The sequence below is a fragment of the Carettochelys insculpta genome, chromosome 12 (genome assembly GCF_033958435.1).
Source record: "Carettochelys insculpta isolate YL-2023 chromosome 12, ASM3395843v1, whole genome shotgun sequence".
Lineage (NCBI taxonomy): Eukaryota > Metazoa > Chordata > Testudines > Carettochelyidae > Carettochelys > Carettochelys insculpta.
The window spans coordinates 32,509,575-32,528,682 of record NC_134148.1 but is presented as its reverse complement, the minus strand read 5'-3'; the positions used below and the strand labels follow the sequence as shown (position 1 = coordinate 32,528,682).

The 19,108-nt window shown below is 45.6% G+C and overlaps 1 protein-coding gene across 10 annotated transcripts in view; it reads left to right on the top strand.

Annotated features, from left to right (window-relative positions):
- AKAP13 (A-kinase anchoring protein 13) overlaps positions 1-8,277 on the top strand; it is a 352,799-nt gene extending 344,522 nt beyond the window's left edge. For all 10 annotated transcript variants that reach the window (XM_075007027.1, XM_075007032.1, XM_075007030.1 and 7 more), the window contains 2 exons: positions 1,055-1,358; positions 2,433-8,277. In XM_075007027.1, the coding sequence (XP_074863128.1) occupies positions 1,055-1,358; positions 2,433-2,482 (354 nt within the window). In that variant the 3' untranslated portion in view covers positions 2,483-8,277. The remainder of the gene's footprint in view (positions 1-1,054; positions 1,359-2,432) is intronic.
- The last annotated feature ends 10,831 nt before the right edge of the window (positions 8,278-19,108 follow it).

Sequence of the window (19,108 nt, the reverse complement as noted above, 5' to 3'; positions counted from 1 at the left end):
TCATACTGGCATGGAAAACTCTGATTTCAAGCCTCGAGCAGGTATTTAATTAAATCACAAAATTAATTCCATAACAAAACGTAATTTGTTTTGGGCTGAAGCAGAAGTGGTGTCGTGCGTTCAGGGAACAGAAGCAACACCGGGTGACTTAATAGATCAATCATTCATCTGGAACAGTAAATTATGAAGAGCAGATAATCAGGGGAGTACTTGCTATCCCCAGTTTCCAAAGCAGCCCAGGGAATGACAGTTCTTCACACAGTTCTGTATCATGAACAAGGCCCTCTGATTTGTGATGTGTTTTAAGAACAGATAAACATGCCATGTTCTGCAGATAAATTGTGCACATTTCCATGCAGATCCAGCTTACTTCCACACTCAGCTAACATGGCTGTGGGGGCTGTAAGAACTCCTGAGAGACCATACTGCTGAAGACCAATAAGATGCCAGGGTCATCCAAAGGAGGCAATTTCTGGGAGGCAGGCATCATACAGTGCAGCTCACAACTATTAATAGAGACATTTGATGGCATTGGTTGGGATAGGAGTTTGTGTCTTAACCCCACCACTCGTTAAATACTTCGTGTTATGTTGCTGGAGGACACATTAGAAAAGCAGCTTAATACTTTACCTTGTCCTTTATACTTAGGAAGTTTCCACTTGTGGCATGCATCACTTTGTATGTCCAACAACAGTCTCTTCTCTAGGAATCTCCCATGGCTTCTCTGCCATCTGCATCCGGGAGAGGAAGGAGCCTGGGTTTCCCCGAGATTTAAAAAAGGCTTGTGCATGGGTAGTTGTTCCTCTGCCTGTGTCTAGAAAGGAGTGGAAGGGTTTACCTTCCAAATCTTTCTGTCTACCCTATTGGACAGAGAAGGCTATCTCTCTGGGCGTTAGGCTTTTGTAGGAGACAATGTTCGTGTGATAGGGGTTGTGTTTATAGGCAGCCTGCTGGGTAGCAGGCTGTCTCTGGTGGTGGTGGTAATATTACCTCCCTGTGATTTCAATCCTTGCCTGCTTCAGCCAACAAAACCCATCTGGTTTTCTCTTTGTAGGTTTCCAACCCCCATGAGAAAATGGTGAGGATCCCCTCCCAGCTCACTGCAGAGGACTCCAAGCAGCACAGCTCTTCTCTTCCCAAGCAGGAGCACTTGGACGCAGGACTGCCTGTGTCACCCAAAAGGAACAGTCTCTCAAGGACAAACAAAGAGAGAGGCACTTTCCACTTGCTTAGCACAACGAACCAGACTAACAAGGCGGCCGAGGGGCAGCAGCCCGCCCGCCTCTTCAGTTTATCCAAGCCAAAGGAGAAGAAGGAAAAAAAGAAAAAGGGCAAAGGACACCGCTCCCAGCCTGCAGGTGAGTGTCTGATGGGCCAGGGAAGAGGGCTAGGGTTTCATCAGGGTGCAACTCTGTGGCTGTGTAATCGTGGGGAGCCAGGGAGCCCAAAGGGGGTGGATTATAACTGGGCGAGGGGTATAGAAAAAGAGGCTCTGGAATTTCTAGCAGGTTATTTTGCATGTGTGGGAGGGGAAGGTATTGTCCTATGTGTGCAGAGAACAGCTGTGACAGCATTCTCTACCCACCTTCCCCCACCTCACTTCTGTGAGGCATTGTTGCTGCTCTCCACGGCTTTGATCTGGGAGTAACTTGTCTGCCACCATGGAAGCTAGGCTGACTCCCAGCCTGATGGGTTACAGCTTACACCCTGTCAGCAGATGTCAGGTGGACACCCAGTGCTCCTTTCCCTCCTTTCTCTCAGCAGAACCTGGATGACTTCATATCTTGGGATCTCCTGATATGTTTCCCCTCCATCTGTGCAATGTCCATGTTTATGCAAGGGAGGTGTATTAACAAACACTGCCTAGAGTCAGGGCTAAGTATTAGGAAAACTTTCCAGACCTGTGCTCATGAAATCTCCTCTCGCAGAGCCTCCTGCTGTTCAAGTCCCTTCCCCTTAAACCTTCCTCTCTGTTCTGTCAGTGCACCTCATTCCTGACCTGTAACACCCCATGGCTAGTGTGGTTCCCTCTCTCCCATCCCCCACCGCACTGATGCGTCTCCCTCCTGACCTGCCAGGGCAAAGTGATACAGTAGATTCCTCATGTGGATTTATCCCAACTGGAGACTAGCTTTTGAGCCTCAAATTTATTGTACTTGTGAGTTTGTGACCCATAGCAAATGGGAACCCAGCTCCTCAGAGATGAGAGGCTGCTAGTGGATTACTCACAAGAATTGTGCTACATGTCGGGTGTGCAAGTTCATAGGACCAGTGGGTCTAGCAATTAAAAGCTGTATTTTAAAGGTCAGCCAGGAGGGTTGTAGGGTACTTGAGAAGGGGGCAGTGGGTGCTAGATGGTGTTTGTTTTAACAGAGACCCTTTCCTTGCCTATTTCTTCTGGTCGTGATTCATGGCTGGCTTTCCTTTCCCAGATGCTCATTCATCAGAAGCACCACCAGAAGGTGAGGAGATCTTCTGCTGATTGGCTGCTCCTGTTTCCATGGGATAAGCCGCCCTCTCCCCTGTACTGTGTTAGAAGCTGTACAGGACCCGCTGAGGCTGGAGCACAAGCAGCTCTCCCTCTGCACCGTGATGATTCCAGCCGTGGTACAGTGGAAACCATCCCTCCCACACTTTGCAGCACAGTCCTGGCTCCTGCGCCTGACCGGCTCTGCCTGTGTTAAATAAAACATTTTTAGTGGCTGCACATGGTGGGAAAGGAGCTCTGTCCTTTGGTTTTGCATTGATTCCGGCCATGGAGGCTGACTGCACTTCAAACAGCATCCACTCCTTGTGCAAACCTTGGCTTACTTTGGGAATAGATGTTCCTAGTCTTCTTACTGCCAAAGGATGGGAGAATAGGGCCCAAGGAGTCTGTGCCTCCAGATTCTCCTTTGGGGAGAATACAACCAAAACCAAGCATTTAGCAAAAGGCCAGGACTCCATAAATGGTGCGAACACTGGCGTATATAGCTAGACAACCATACTGTTTATATATCCAGTGGGGTATACTTAAAGTCTGTAGGGACAAGCTGGGTTAGCTTAGCTCTGCCCAAGGATACCTGATGACATTCAGGAAGCATGTAGATATTAAATATCTTAGCCTTAATGCTCAGAGTATCTTATTGGCCCACATGCCCCTTTGAAGCACATTGTATATTACGTGCTTTGTTTCAGAAAGGTACCAAACACTAGGCCGCAGCAACAGTGTAAAAAAAAAAAAAAAATCAGAAGTTACATGCAAAGGATTCTGTGGGGCAGAGAAATTAAAACGTAATCAGTTTCCAGAACCAAAGAGACAATTTTTGTGTGTGTTAAAAACATGATCCAGAAGTGGGAAAGGATGCTCTGTGCTTGGGAGGTAATCCCAGGGAGCCAGGACAGACTATGGTAAAGTGACAACTGATTTCTAATGTGTCTCTGAGAGTTACCACCTGTTCCCTCCTCTTACTGAGCAAGGCTTTCATTGTCAAGTTATGTTTCTCCAGCATGATGTCATTCGGGATCAACACTGTTTTGTTACAAATTCACTGACCCACCATAAGAACATTTGAGAATTTTCTATTTGGAGGTCATTTTTTTTAATCTGCTGCCTGTGATTTTTCTTCCCTGATGTTTCTTAGCAATGTCATTGGTATGATCACTGGGCTTCTGTTTCTCCAAATTCTGTCAGCTCCTGTAGTTCATTTCTAACCCAGAGCACTCAGATGAGATGGCAGAGGGTTGCAACCTGAGATGGGGAATCACTTGTGTGAACAGATGAGCAGGAAGGAAGACAGAATCCAGTATCTATGCATGTACAGTACTGCGTGCTTACATATGCTTACTGTGGAGATGTATGCTAGTGAGCTGAACAATGTATTGAAAGTCAGGAGCTCCAGAGTCCTGGTCTCCGTGCCATCATGGATTCCCTGTGTGCCTCCCTGCCTCGGTTTCTCCCTCTGCAAAATGGCAATCATAATTCCCTGTGAGAGTTAGCAGACATGCCCCACTGCAAGGTGTTGTACACTTGTTAATTATGGTGGTAATGTATGAAGAGCCAGGGTGAGAAATGCACAAAGTTGCAGTGTTTTTAAATCCATTGTTCTATCCCCACTTCTCAGGAGATTGGCCTATAAGCTGATTAGTAAATGTCACGAGCCCCTATCCATTTCAGTCCCTTGAGCACTTTGAAGCTGTTGTGTTCATTTCTTTTCCTGCAGATTCTCTGTTTTAGAATTTTTTTGCACTATGTTCTGATTTGTATTTGCGTTGGCTCTCCTTACAAGCTAGTTACGTGCGGTAGATTTCAGAATTCAGCGCTATCATTTTTAATAATGAGCAACAGCAGTGATGACAGCAATGTGGGCACTTAGCTTGGCCTGTCTCAATTGGCAGTGGACTCCTGAATAGTCTGCTTGCTTTTGAAGCTCTCTCAACAATTCATACACAAAAACAGAACAAAAACAAGTAAGCTGTTTTCTGGGGTTCTTTTTGTTTTGTTTTTAAAATATTATTTGGTGCTTGTTGATTGCAAGCTGGGCTTGCAGAAATATTTATCTTTCTGTTTATTTGAAAGAGGTCTGGTTTAAAAATTATTTTGATTTATTTTTTTATTTTTATCTTTTGTTTTTTTTTTTAAAGATGAGCTTGATAAACCCAAGAGTTGTATTTTGTCACAGCATAGTACAAAACCAGGGTGTATGCAGTGCTGCATAGCAGCCCAGGGCCTGCCTGAAAAGTAGCTAGGTTCAAGGGATTCCAGCTGCCTTCAAGGCAGAGTTATCTCAAGGCCAGATAAAAAGTTGGGAAGAGAGGCAGTGGTTTTGCTCGGGAACCTTGCTGGCTCTCCGTTTTCTTGTTTCAATAGCTTTGTGTTATAGATTCCCACACCTTTTTGAGGCAAGGTAAAAGCCAAATATTGCTCTTGTTGTGAGAACCTGATTCACTGCCATCTGAAATCAAGGCATGTTTTTCCAGTGACGTCAGCAGGCATTGGTTCATATTCCAAGGCTGCCAAGTGATTTTTAGAAATAGGGGAGAAAAAACAACAGCCACTGTTAATCTAAATAGCCTCTACCCCAGTGTTTGCCTGCTTTTGTAAGTGATTGTGCTAAAGTGAAATTTTGGAAACTAATCTGGTGTATGGCATGGCTACCAGTCTGGACATGGAATTTAGTTTGTTAGTATTTTTGAAGGACCCAGTTTAGTTTGTTAAAACATTTGCCCGCATGATTCCTTTCCTCTGTCCCCGTGATACATCTCTTTTCCCCAGAGCCGGCACTTCTTGACCTTATGAAACAGCACCTGTAAACAGAGGCACATCAGCCAGGGACAGTGTGGATGAAACATTGTCTAAACCGATTCTCTCCCTAGTCCTGTTGTAAATAGAACAGCATTCAATGCGCTGTTTAAGCTCTGGCTGTATTGCTCCCAGGCCACTAACTACCCATGTCCCCAGCTGTCCCTTGCAAAGGGAATCACTTACCAAAATGATTTGTATTGGTATTGTGGTGAACACAAACCATTTGTCATTGGAGGCAATAAATTGACACCTGATTTGATTAGTTTAGACTGAAACCCATAGTCTCAACCTCTTCTTTCCTGCATTTTCTTTCATTTTAGGGATGGAAGATGGGGCGAGGTGTTAGCCATTCTGCTAAAGTTTTCCTTGATTAGTTGGAACTGGTCCTTGGAAATGGAGTCCCACTTTGGTCCCTGCACATTATCCAGTGTTATCCAGACAGTGCATGATCCCAGGGGTCGTGTTAAGCAGGAGCACTGCTTGTCTGAGGTTTTGCAGCACCAGTGTGGGGTTTTTTACACCCCCCATCCTGGCCTTAATGACTTATGTTTGTTCCACTTCCGTGCTTGGCATCTAACTCATGTTTTGTAAGTGCACTTTATTTCTAGAGTGGACCTGACATCCCACTGAGCTTCTGAGGCATGGGCCCTATCAAAAGTCACCTGCTATGTGTTGTGCTTCTGCTGTGCAGGGCTGCCATGTCCAGAAGTGACTGTATTAATTCCATTCTGCTGGAGGATGAGGTGGGGAGAAGAATTAGCCCAAGAGCTGCAGTTGGTCTGCTCCGTTTGCTAGTTTGTCATTGGCAGGAGTGTCAGATCCCTCTTCCTTACGCTTGTGGTAGGGCTTGGCATGGCAGCTGTTACTGCGCAATAGAAGGCGCTCTAGTGAGCAGAGTAGTGAAAGATGCACTTGCAACATCAGTCAGTCAGTATTATGGAACCTCTGGTCACACCAGCAATTGGTGATCAGACTGAAGCTGTAGTAAATGGTCTCTAGAATCAAAGGGATTGGATAGGCTTTGATGTCAGCATCTTTTGACGTTAAGTGATCATCTCAGCATATCATTTTCTGTGTTCAGTGCCGAAAAGCAATTCAAAAGGAATCTGGCTCATCACTTCCTTTGCTGCTTTTTCATTGCTTTGAGACAATCAGACTGGTAATTGTTTCCCCTCCATGTCCCCAGTTCAGTCAGGGAAGGGGCTTAGAAGTTACCTAGTAGCTCAGTGTAAGGGACATGAAGAGACTGAGGAGCCATGGCGGGGAGGAAAGTTTCTGTATTATAATTTTTTAGGCCAAAGGTCAGAATGCAGGTGTTACCATTCTCCCTTCTAACCACGCTCTCCACCTTCCTCCCCTTATTTATGGGACTCGTCCCTTACTCAGCCTTTCTGTCAATCCCTTCTGAAATCTAGCCCGCCTCCCCTGCCTGGAAGACTCACCTTACATGTGACACTGGAGGGAAAAATCAAGAGTGGCATTGCTACCAAAGGGCTGTGACAGGAGAGACTGGCTTTCCCCGGGGTAAAGCAGAGACATGGGCATCAGCATTGATATTATCTCCCTGACGAGGGGAGAGTGCTGAGTAAAGAGCAATACCTCCATTGTTATCTTAGCAGAGAAAGAGGAGATAGGAAGCACAAAACCCAGAGTGGTGTGTTTCGCCAATGAATGAAATGCACGGAAGTTATTTGCATGTACTAGGCTATTTACTGTGTAGTACATCCACGGGCCATATTGGCTTTATCTGTGGCAGGGGAGCACTTGCATTCAGTTGAGATGGCAGGAACTCTTCCCTACAGATAGCTCTTGAAGTGTGGCCCTAGGTATCAATTTAAATTGGGCTATTTATATTTTCTTTCAACCGTATTGGTGGAGTCTGGCAATTTTCACACCTCCATTGGGTTTCTAAGCCACCCTGAAGCTTTTACCAATCCACTCTTATGTGCCAGAGAGCTGCAAACCCATCAGGTTAGGGATACTGTAGTGGCTACCAAACCTCGTGTGAGAGAGTTGTTTGGGGACAGCAGGGCAAGGAAAGACTGGTGGAAGGAGGCAACAAAGGAACTGATTGCTTAGTTAAATTTAGCCTAACATTCCTTGATAACCAGAACTCTGGAACTTATTCTGCCTGCTGGTCAGGTTTATAAACCTAAAATAATTTAAGTTAACCTACTAAATAAATCATCCCCAAGTGCTCATAATTCGTCAAAAGGGGCGGCGATCCGGGATTAGTTCTTTATCCAGTGATCTAGCTAAGTTTTACAGATAGGCAAGCTGAACTGGTTTAGTCTTGTACTTCTCATGCTCTTGAGTAATCAGAAGACCACTATCAATATATACTTTTTAGGGTCTTATTGCCTTTCCCCTGCACATGCACTTCACCAACATTGAAGCTATTCCCTAAAATATTCTGCTTCCGTTGCCTGGAAGGAAAAAACGTAGTTCGCTGCTTTGTATACAGCAGTAAAGCTTTGGGTATATTTTTAAGAGTCTATAGATATTGATCACATCCACACTCTTACGTATTTTAACTATATTCTTTATTGATAATAAACACTGACTCAGAACATTTACGTCCAGTTCAGGTTGCCTACGGTTAAAGTTTAGCCTCTCATTTATGTTGTACTAATATGGAAGGCACTAGAGCAACCCAGAGAATGTTGAGGGTGTGTATTAGCACTCTATACCTCTGCATCCAGTTCTCTGTTTTTTAATGCTTTTTTTTCACATTGAACCTGTAAAATAAAAATAAAAAAGTTAAATGTTAAAAAAGTAAAATTTAAAACAGAGTAAAACAACTGTTGTATGTTAATTTGTAATTATGTAAAAAGTTTGCAGGTTATTGACTGTAAAATTCTTCAGTTTTTCTGTAATTTGCCAGAAACCATTAGGTTTTGTAACAAGCTTTTATTTATCTTCTTTTCTAGTTAGCAGAAGCAACCTCTTGTAAAGTCATTTTTTCCTCTAAATAAATTTGATTTTAAGTCTGAGCGTTGTGTTCCATTTATGTTGACTTCAGATATATTATTCATGTAGCTGAAGTTGCCCAACTTAGATCTATCTTCTGTGGTGATGCAGATCTGCCCAGGGACCAGATATGGACCCTGGCCTGACCCAGTCTGGCAATTTGCTGTTTTTCTAGGTCTACGCTACCTTCCTGGGATCAACGCTGAAAGTAAATATTGTATCCGTGAAGAATGCGTGGACTAGGTGCAGACATAGTAATTACAGCTAGAGTTTCTTGGGTTTCAGCTGTTGTTTATGATGGTAATGCTTCCAGGCCTCAGCCAAGACTGCACCAGAGCTTGTTCACACAAGGAAGCAATTACAGGCTACCTAACAAATTAAACAAAGGAAGGGTTGAATCCCATTAGAGATGGGGAGCAGAGGGAGTTAGTGTTGCTAGGTGATAGGGTAGGTCAGTGGAAGAGTCAGGAACTGAACACAGCTATACTGAGTTGCCGCTGAGTACCTTCACTTAACAAGACAATCTTTCTTGTCTGGAAAGAGCTCATAAAACATTCAGCATCTCATGGTGAGGCAGCATTCTCATCTTCCACTGATGAGGGAAGGGAGGGTTTCTAACACACCACAAGACAAAGTCCTTATGCTCTGGTACACTCATGCGCCATTCCTGACCCAGTGCAGGTGGCTGGTTCCCTTACTTAGTGGCTCAATTTTGAAGGTGCCAGCAATAGCAGGACTGAAATCAGTGGACATTGGCGATGGATCTCAGTGACCTAACTCCAAGAGGGGCCATGAGGCTGTACGTGTGTTCATAATGACTCTGCAGCCACTCTGGTCTTGAGGAACCAGATTGGGAGGTGTTGGATGTGGAAGCAGAGGAGTTGGATCCTTTTCCTAACTCAGCCAATGACTGAGTATGTTGCCTTTCCCTCTGGCAGCTTCAATGGCCCCACCTTAGAAGATGGGTGTAATGATATTTGACTGTGATGCAGTTTTTCATGCGTAAAGCTCAGACATTCATAAGGAAAGTTCGGATGATGACTGTTACCTCAGCACTTTCAGCTCCGGAAAGGGACTTCTCCAGTTACAACAAAGGTACGATTTGTTAGCTGAGGTGGTCTGTACTGTGGCTCATAACTTTGTAGCCCACTGGCCATTAGAGGGCGTATAGTAAGGTATAAGTGAGGCCTAGTTGGCATTGTGTCCAGACAGGTTGCCTTCGGCCCTGCTCTGCAATTAGCATCCACTGGCCAGCTCCTGCTGCCATCATGCCGCCTTTGGCCCAGGCCACCAGCCAGGTCCAGCTGGACCATCTCTACCTCTATGTTCACATTGCTTTTAGCAACCAAGAACATTATTGCTTCCTCCAACCACTTGGTCCACAAATTGGACTGGAACATGCTGTTTCCCCAAGGACAACAGAGGCCAGTCCACTTACTGTCTGATTGTGACTGCAGATTAATTGCTTTTACTCAATATGTTATTTTATTTGCCTTCACATGGGAGCTGTGGCGGCTTTGATCTATACACTCAGGCAATGCCAGCTGCTTGTTAGCAGCATCTGCAAGCCACAGGAAATCCCAATGTGTGCCCAATGGTTTCTGCAAGCTGGGTGCTTGTGCGGCCACTAAGGAGACATTCAAATGCCACCCAGCTGATTAGCAGAGTGCCTACAGCTAGGTTTTGTTTCTACCAGTGGTGCACATTCACACATGCCTCAGTGCAAATAAAATTTATGCCACACATGGATGGAAAAGATTAGCAGGAACATTGCCTGTGCTCCCTAAACTAAACACAGCAAGGACCTACTATCGGAAGTACAGTATTTCCCCCAAATGCCCAGTCTGCATCTGGGCATTAGCCTTTTCTGACCTGATCCGATTGTCATGGAGTGCTTACGCAAAATCAGATGGCAGCTCTTTTGGAGAGAAGCGTAAAAGAGAGAATGTGTATGGTTTTTGTTCATTGTCCTGACCTCCCTCCCCGCAGCTCTCCAGTTTACCAACCCAAATAAAAACTTTTTTCCTTTTGCATCACTCCAACATTTGTCAGTTACAGAGCGCTTGTGAAGGGTTGAAGGGTTCAGGCATTTTGAAACTTTGGCCCTCTGTCTCTGGGGAGAGGGGTTGCAAAGTTTGGATGGCTTCCACCTCAGCAGAAGGGGAACCAATTTCCTTGGGGATAGGATGACTGGAATAGAGAAGCCATTAAACCAGTAACAAGTGTAAAAGAGGGAAGAAAAGAGCACTTATTGAGCACACAAGCTGCTGCGAACAATATCGAGGAACCAAGCAACATAAGTAGTTATTTAATTATGTTTACTCTACACCAGTGGTTCCCAACCTGGGGTTAGTGGGACCTGAGGATCCACAAGGGTATTGCAGGGGGTCCATAAAAAATAAAAAAGAGCAAAAATGATCATAGAAAATAAGTTTTAAATAAATTGCAATGTTACAATCTATCAGTTTGAAATTAAATATCTTCCAATAATGTTATTAATTGCTCTCTGAAACTCTATATTGTGGTTTCCGTTTTTCATTCAATGAAGTGTACATAGCAGGTAGAATTGGCTTGAAGGATCTGTGAACAATTGGGGGCTCCACACTAGTGAAAAGTTGGTAACAACTGCTCTATACCAATGCTAGGTAGGGGCCCAGCTAATGAAGGAGGAATTGGAATCGCTCACCTATAAGCATACCTCAATCTGGCTGGTGTTACGGAAGTCTAGAGGGATGAGTCACATAACCAGAATGTTACAATCAGTTAGGAAGGATTCCAATAAGGAAGGATGGAAGGGGCAAAGGAGAAGGGGAGAGGCACTCTAGAGCAAAAATGGCATTTCCAGTTTGAGTCACTGATAACTGGGACAAAAAATTATCTTCACTGTTTATGGATCAATATCTTGACAGTTAACGTGTAATGTGCGGTATTAGGTGGTATCTACCACCAAGTCGCACTGAGAAGAGGCTGATCAGTTCCATACACAACTATCTAGAACCTTTAAAGAAAAAACTGCATCATCATGGAAGACTTCCATGTGACCAAAATATGCCAGAGGTCTCATGCTGCTGGTATTAAAAACCCTTGAGGGTTGTCTAGATATTATAACTGATGATCGCCAAAAGGTTGCAACCAACGTGGGGGGTCTGTATGAGACCTAGACTTGACAGAGAAAGAACGGATCACAAATTGAAAATTAATGGTAACTTGGTAGAAGAGATCATGGCTTGGTCAGGTTTATAGTGTACAAAGTAATGTCCAGCCCGGTTACAGTGCAGTGCTTTAAAAGGGCCAGTTTCACAAAGCTGAAACCAGTTATGAACCCAATCAGGCAGAGGGCTTATTTAATCAAACAAATAATAATGGGTAATGTTTAAGAAAAACTTAATAGATTCCCCAAAAAGTCAAAACTGATGTAGAATGTCATTGAGGTTTTAAAAAACCTAATTTTCAGAGGAGAAGTGATTATATCAGATAAATGAAAGAACAGGGACGTTGATCATAATCAACATAAATCAGATGCTAAGAACTTAGAAAGTTGATAAGGGACACCAAGAAATCTATAGCGTGGAGAATGAAGGAAAATCAGAAGGATTCCTTCAAGTATGTTAACAAAAGATACCTAAAAATGGCTGTTGGGCCATTATTAGCTGGAAATGGTAGAATTATAAATAATAATGCAGAAAAATTGAATCACTATTTTTAGGAAGTTTTTAAGGCTAGGCTTGACAAGACCAGGCTGAATTGAGTTTGGCAGGGTGGTGGGGGGTTGTCCTGGTTTGAGCAAGGGGGTTGGACTAGATAGCCTCCAGTGGTCTCTTCCAACCCTGATCTTGTACAATTACATGGTTCCAAAAGTCTGAAGTAGTCAGCAAATATTTCTGTTGTGTATTTGAGGGAAAAACCCAATGATGTAAGCTCATGACGACAACTCTCTTCTCTTCGCACTAGTGTGTCAGGAGGTTGTGAAACAGCAGTTACTGCAGAACACCACTGGTCATTACCTACAGCCCCCAACTTAAACCACTGCAATGCATTATTAAAGACCTACAACCTACCCTGAATCAGGATGCCACACTCTAGAAGGCCCTAGGTGACAGGCCTGGTCTCTCCTACAGACAAAATCCCAACCTTATGAGGATTCTCACCGACAGCCACAGTCTACACCACAGGAACACCACTCCTGGGACTTTGCCTTGCAACAAAGCCCGCTGTCAACTCTGCCCACATATCTATTCTGGGATACCATCATTGGACCTAACCAGGTTAGTCACAGAATCACAGGCACATGCTCATGTTCCTCAACTAACATCATGTATGCCATCATATGCCAACAATGCCCAGATGCTTTGTATATTGGACAGACTTCAAACTCTTTTAGACAAAGAGTTAATGGGCACAAAACAGACATAAAAACACACCTGATCCACAAACCAGTCAGCCGACATTTTAATGGAGTGGGCCATTCTGTTAATGACTTAAGAGTTTGCGTCTTACTGAAGAAGAATTTTCACACTACTTTGGAAAGAGAGGCTGCTGAACTCTCTGTTATATTCAAATTCCACACATTAACATGAGGTTTGAACTGGGATGTGAATTTTCTGGGTCATTACAGGGGCTCTTTTGCATACTTGGCTTAATCTAATTCTTGACTTCCCCGCCACCCCTCTACTCTCTGATTTTCTCACCTTGATAATTTTTTTCTGATTTGTCAACCTTAATTACTATTTTTGGTTCTCTGTGTCTTAAATATTGAGTCTATTCTGGTATGGCTATGGTCTGAAGAAGTGGGTCTGTCCCACGAAAGCTCATCACCTAATAAATTATTTTGTTAGCCTTTAAAGTGCTACTTGACTGCTTTTTTGTTTTTTTAGCAGCGACTAAAGTTAGGCCTTTTTAAATCAGTATGCTCTGATAAATTCTCTCCGAGAGTTTCTAAAAAGCTGGTTGAAGAGCCTGCTGGACTGTTAACATGGATTTTAAGGAGTCGTGGCACAATAGGGAAGTTCCAGAAGAAAGATAATATTGTGCCAATATTTAACACGTGTGAACAGGCTGATCTGGGTAATTACTATGGGCCTGTCAGTTTGACCTCAGACAAGATTACTGAGTACTATAGCTGTTGCTCCATCAAGAAATAAAGGTAGGTAAGCTAATTAAGAAACTGTGAAACTAATTTGCTGTCTTTTCCTAAGGTGATTATAAGGTTGATTGATAAAGACAATAATATTGCTGTAATATGCTTAGACTTCTATAAGGCCTTTAACATGATACCACACAAAATTCGATCTAAAAGCAGACTGACACAAAACAAACATAGCAAATGTTAAATGACTTAAAGGTGACTAACAGCTCTTAACATGTAATGGTGAATAGGGAATCACCACCCACGGGACTCACAAGAGCTGTGCATTCCTCCTTCAAGAGAGGGATGCAAATGAGGGAAACTGGGGATGCAAATGAGGTGCTGTTCTACATATCGCACTTCATTGTCATAATCTCTTTTTGGAAGAGCTGCTTTTGAAACTAAAAAAGCAGTGTAGATAGTTTGAAAATAAGCCTCATCTTCAAAAGAACCATTCTTCTCCCCAAAAATTAGGAATAAGGGTTCTTTTAAAGACGGGGTTTATTTTCGAAAAAGCCCCATCTCCACTGCTTTTTTAATTTGGAAAAAAATCTCTTCTGAAAAGAGATTATGAAAATGAAGCATGAGAAAAGTAAATCAGTGCCTCATTTGCATTTCTGTTTTCCCTCCTTTGCATTCCTTTGTCGAAGGAGGAATGCACATGTAGACACAGCTAAGGAGGGCTAGAGGAGGAGTTTTACCTTTCACTGGTGTGACTGCTGCTCCGTCTGGTGCCCCAAGTTTATGTTGATACCCTGGAAAAGGTTCAGAGAATAGCCACAGGACTAATTAAAGGGTTAAAAAGCTTGCCTTACAGGGAAGGCTTCAGGATTCTCTCTCTTTAGTTTAACAAAGGGAAGATTAACAGGGGACTTGATTCCATTTGGTAAGAAGCTACACAGGCACCAAATATTTAATAACTGGCTCATCAGTCTAGCTGATAATGTATAACATGAGCCAACAGCTTGAAGCTGAAATTAGACAAATTCAGACTAGCAATACGGTGTCAATTTTTAACCATGAGTGCACTTAACCAGTGGAACAGTTGACCAAAGCATGTGATGCAGTGTTCCCTCTAAGCTGCGCGCTTGGGCAGCCACCCAGGGGAGATCCAAGTACTGCCCAGCTGATTAGCAGAGTGCCCACACCAGCAGCATGTGTTTCTACCAGTGGTGCACATCCCCACGTGCCTTGGTGCACATAATAAAATTTATTCCACCCGTAGATAGAAAACTTTAGCGGGAACCCTGGTGTGATGGATTTTCTATCATTGACCAATTTTAAATCGGCATTGAGTGGGTTGCTAGAGACCCTGGTCTAGGAAATACGTGGGAGAAGGTCTGTGGTTATCATTACACAGGCTGTTATACTAGATAGTCCTTCTGGTCTTGGAATTGGAACTGGCCAAAGGCAACAAACTCATCTTGTCCCTCTAGGAAAAAAAAATCTTCACAGCTGCAAACATATGACTGGGGATCATAATCATGCCAAATGCTGAACAAAAGCTCCAGCACAGCCCCTAGCCTGCAGGGGGCTGGTACGCGAAGCCTCTCTCTGCTCAGCTGTGCTTCTGAGCTTCCGTGTCACACGAGCTACTGCAGCAGTGCTGGGGCGTTTTCCAAGCCTTGCATTGTGGTCTAAAAACAATGGAACCTTCTGCCTCAGGGAACATGAGCAGTTGCTGACAGGAGGGAAAAAAATCCACAGGCCCGAGAGAGCTGATTTACCCAGGCAGCGACAACTGCTGCAAAACAGGCAGCATCAGCAGTGTGGTGGTGGTGAAAGACTGTTGACAGATTCTATTTTCACATAGTAGCAAACACAATTCTCAGTGAATGCTGGGTGGGCTTGTGGGGCAGCTGAAGGAGGGGGAGCTGCACAATACCAGAGCAGCTTTGTGGTGCTGCAACCCATTTGCATCCAAAACCGTCACACCTGTCTCTGCCAGAAGGGATCCTAAGTGTGTTTTCTCAGGAACTTAGTGTGAGGTGAGAGTTACCCTGGCAAAGCAGAAAACCACCAGGAGAGCTGGAATGCTCTGCAGCCAGGATGATAGTGCAGTGGGTGGATGAGAGAAGAGTTGAGAAACCAAAGTGAACCCATTTGTTTGCAGCACATGGTATCTCAGGAGGCACCACATGAAATATTTATGTGGGGGGTGCTCAGTCCCTAGCTTGTGGATCAGCCTCTTCTGAAGTCCAGTAAGCATTTTGCTTCAGGATTCCTCCCTAGAGGGGTGGGGTATTTCATGTACTAATTGTAGTGGGGCTTGTGGGTCACCTGCTTTCCTGGCAGCCCTGGCGAGGGCAGCAAAAACTCCATGTGAGCTCAACATGGGCCCAACACAGGGATGCCACCTGTAGGCCAGCCAGCTGCAGTACTTGGGAAGGACCTGAGAAGAGTGACCTAGTGTATGGGGTTGGCCCCTATTAAGGGCTATATGGTAATATTAGGATGGGTCATCCTACAATGTATTCCTACAAAACATGGGACCAAGGATTAAGTAAAAGGGAGACACGCCAAGGGCCACCTCCAGGAAGCAGATGGGACGGTTGAGATTATGCCTCCCCCAGCTGCAATGGCGCAGTCCTAAATTCCCCTTGGTCTTAAGAGCTTTTATGGTCTCCATCACCATGGTACCCAGCTGCCACTCGAACGAACATCTACCAGCAATTTCCTCCCCTTCATTTCACACACCTGCTCTCCCTCTCTTAAGTGCCCAGCTGCTGCTTTGCCTCTGGGTGCTCCACTGGGCTTAGCTGAGCGATGGCCTAGTGAGTGGGCTGCAGCAGTGGCCCTCCATCTCAGTGGGTCACAAGACTGTCATAGCCAAGGCAGTCTCCCAGGCGAGGCTAGTTTTGTTTCCTGCGCTGGTGTAGATTTAGATTTTGCGGGGTGCGCCAATTGAATTGTAGCAGCACTTCGACGGGATGCCAAGGCAGTGCACAGCTCTTACAGCCAATGCTGTGCGCAATCTGCATGTAACTCATGTCACAAGCCCGTGCTTTATAGATGTGTCACTTTAGTAATACCAGTAGGAAAAAAAATTACGTGGACAGAAACCAGCAGACTCTGGCAACCCTGCAGATGGTAACAGTAAACAAATACCTCACAGGCCACACAAAGACCTTCTGTGGCCTTATGTAGGTTAGATGCTGTCCCATCCAATGCTGTTTGCATAGCCACAGCTCTTATCTGTTCTGAGCTGGGGATAGGGGCTCCTACTTCCTTTCATAGGGTAATGGCTTGTTCAGCATGCCTATACATAGAAAGCCACCTTCGTTCGTGGGTGAGGTGCCAGCCTCAGCCGGCTGCTCCCTGAAGATAGTTGAACAGCAGCCGATTGGGAAGGATTTGTAACACATTACAGGACTGGGTCTTTTCGTCTTTTCCCTTTATCCTCAGACTGAGGCACCTGCTACTCCCTGACCCTTGGCGTCTCTTGACTCCAGATACTCCCTCCCGCCCCCCCACCCTGTCCCCTTCTCCATGAGCTGGTTCATATTGGTCACATTTTTGCAGCCAGGCTGTTGTGTCCAATTAGATGTGAGACCTCTGTAGCTGTTAGGCATTAGCAGAGCCTCGGGGAGGCCAGGGAGCCTTCACCCAAAAGCAGAGGGGTAGCCATCTTGGTCTGTTTCAGTAAAAACAGAGGAATCTTGTGGCACCTTAAAGCCTAACACCTTTATTTGTCCATGAGCTTTTGTGGGATGAAGCCCACTTACCTGCTTTGAAACCCTTCAGTTTGGCAGTATATGTACACAAGCAAAGCTGGGCGTGTTACCTTGCCATGTTGAGGCCCAGTGCAAATGGGGTCAATGCAATCAGGGTGGATGTGGGCCATTTCCTCTCCATGATGCAAAGGTATGACTACCAAATGAGGGAAAATACTTTTTCCAGTGCACTAAGTCACTGATGGTGTCACGTTTGACTGTGTGTTCCAGCTCTGCAGGGGCACACTGCCCCCTGGATGTGAAACAGCGCTGTAGCAGCCGGGCAGCAGTTGTGTGAGGAACGGTACTGTCCTCACAGCTGCACAACTGGGCCAGTGGGTGGGAGAGCAACAGCAAAGGCTGTGCAGAACTGTTGTGGGCAAGGTGATGTCAAAGCGAGGGGTATGGCAGGTGGGGGAGGGCAGGGTGCAGAGGGAATGGGCCTTTGGATCTGTGCACAGGTAGCTGCTCCCTACTTAGGGAAACTGTCCACCAACTATGCTGAGAAACTGTGGTGGAGAAGGGTCAGGGATTAAAGGTCCCAGACAAAACTGCTGCTTTCCAAGTGATTGGAGCAGGCCAGTTCAGTCCAGCGAGCGCATGCCCAGCAGCCACCCAGAAGAGCCACACCTAGTGCCAGCTTGACTCTTTGTAGGTCATGTGCCTGAGCTGCCCCCAGCAGGCTTGGGGGGGGGGGGGGCGGGGGGGGGGGGTGCCCTGAACACCGGGGACCAGGGCCGTGCACGGAACACAGTGCTGCACTGGAAGCCAATACTCTAAGGAGTAAAGGGCCTTGCCATGGCTCTTTGTTTCATTTCAGGCCCAGTGAACCTGAGCAGGAGCTGATCAGAGCGCTCTTGTATGGCATGGGGCCTCCTGAGCTGTTGGCAAAGTACAGGAGCATTCTTGCACCCCCCCCCGCCAAAAAAAACCCGACAGTCTGTCACCAATGTTCTGTATAAGCAAACACCCACAAGAGATTCAGATGCCGATTGCCCACAGGCAGCAGCAGGTGTTTCTATTGGTGGTGCACATCCTTACAGTCTGTGGGGCACACAACAAAATTTATTCTGCTCATGTAGTGATGGGGGGGGGTGGGGGAGAGAGAGGGGCGCGTGGAGGGACAGGGTTGCACAAGATGGGGCGGGTGGCACTGGTTCTCCAGGGCGCACAGAGCTGAAGTTAGGCTCAGGTTTGTTTCCTATTTCTAGGTGTTGCAATGCATTGTGTTTATGTCTGTGCAGTCACATTGCTATACCCAGTAATAAGGCATTTACAAGCTACATATTTTCTAACACATGACAAAAGGGTTTTTGTTTTGTTTTGGTTTTTTTTTTTTCCATATGAACATAACTGATATTTCGGTTAGTTTGGAGTCCATTAGACAGGCTGCCCTGCAGTGAGGGAGGGGGTTGGAGTCGGGGTGGGGGGTGGTGGTGCAGGGGAGCTGCTAATTTCAGGGACAAAAACTGGGGCCTGGCCTATAACGTTTGCTCACACCTGGTGTAAGTGCTCCCTAGCAAGTCGGGCTTTGTGCTTTGCCTGGGCATTTTTACACTTTTCCCTTTTTTATGTGTGGAGAAGCGCCTTCCTCTCCCCGTTGTCAGAGACCCACGCGTGGAACTGGAACACGTGTGTCTGGGTGCATGAAGGATGTAGTTTGGTGTGACAGCCAGGGTTGAGCTGGGCACAGCTGGCAATGGGGCCCTTGCCATACACTGGCCCCCTCAGTAAAGAGCTCGTTTCCACAACTCTGCCTGCCTGCCACTTTCCTCAGCCCTAAGGGTTCAGCCAGGATGGCATCGGGCTCAGTGTCTGCGACCTACAAAGCCAGTAGAGGGAGCACAGGAGTCCAAGATGGTGTGTGTGGGCCCACATGCCCCTTGCGTGATGACTGAGCACTGTGCTTTACCTGTGAGGGTCATCCAAGGCCTGGAGGCAAGCGACCATCCCGCTAACAGCGCCCCTCCTTTCCTTGTCCCACAGTGTAGCTGCCATGTACTCGGAAGCAACTCC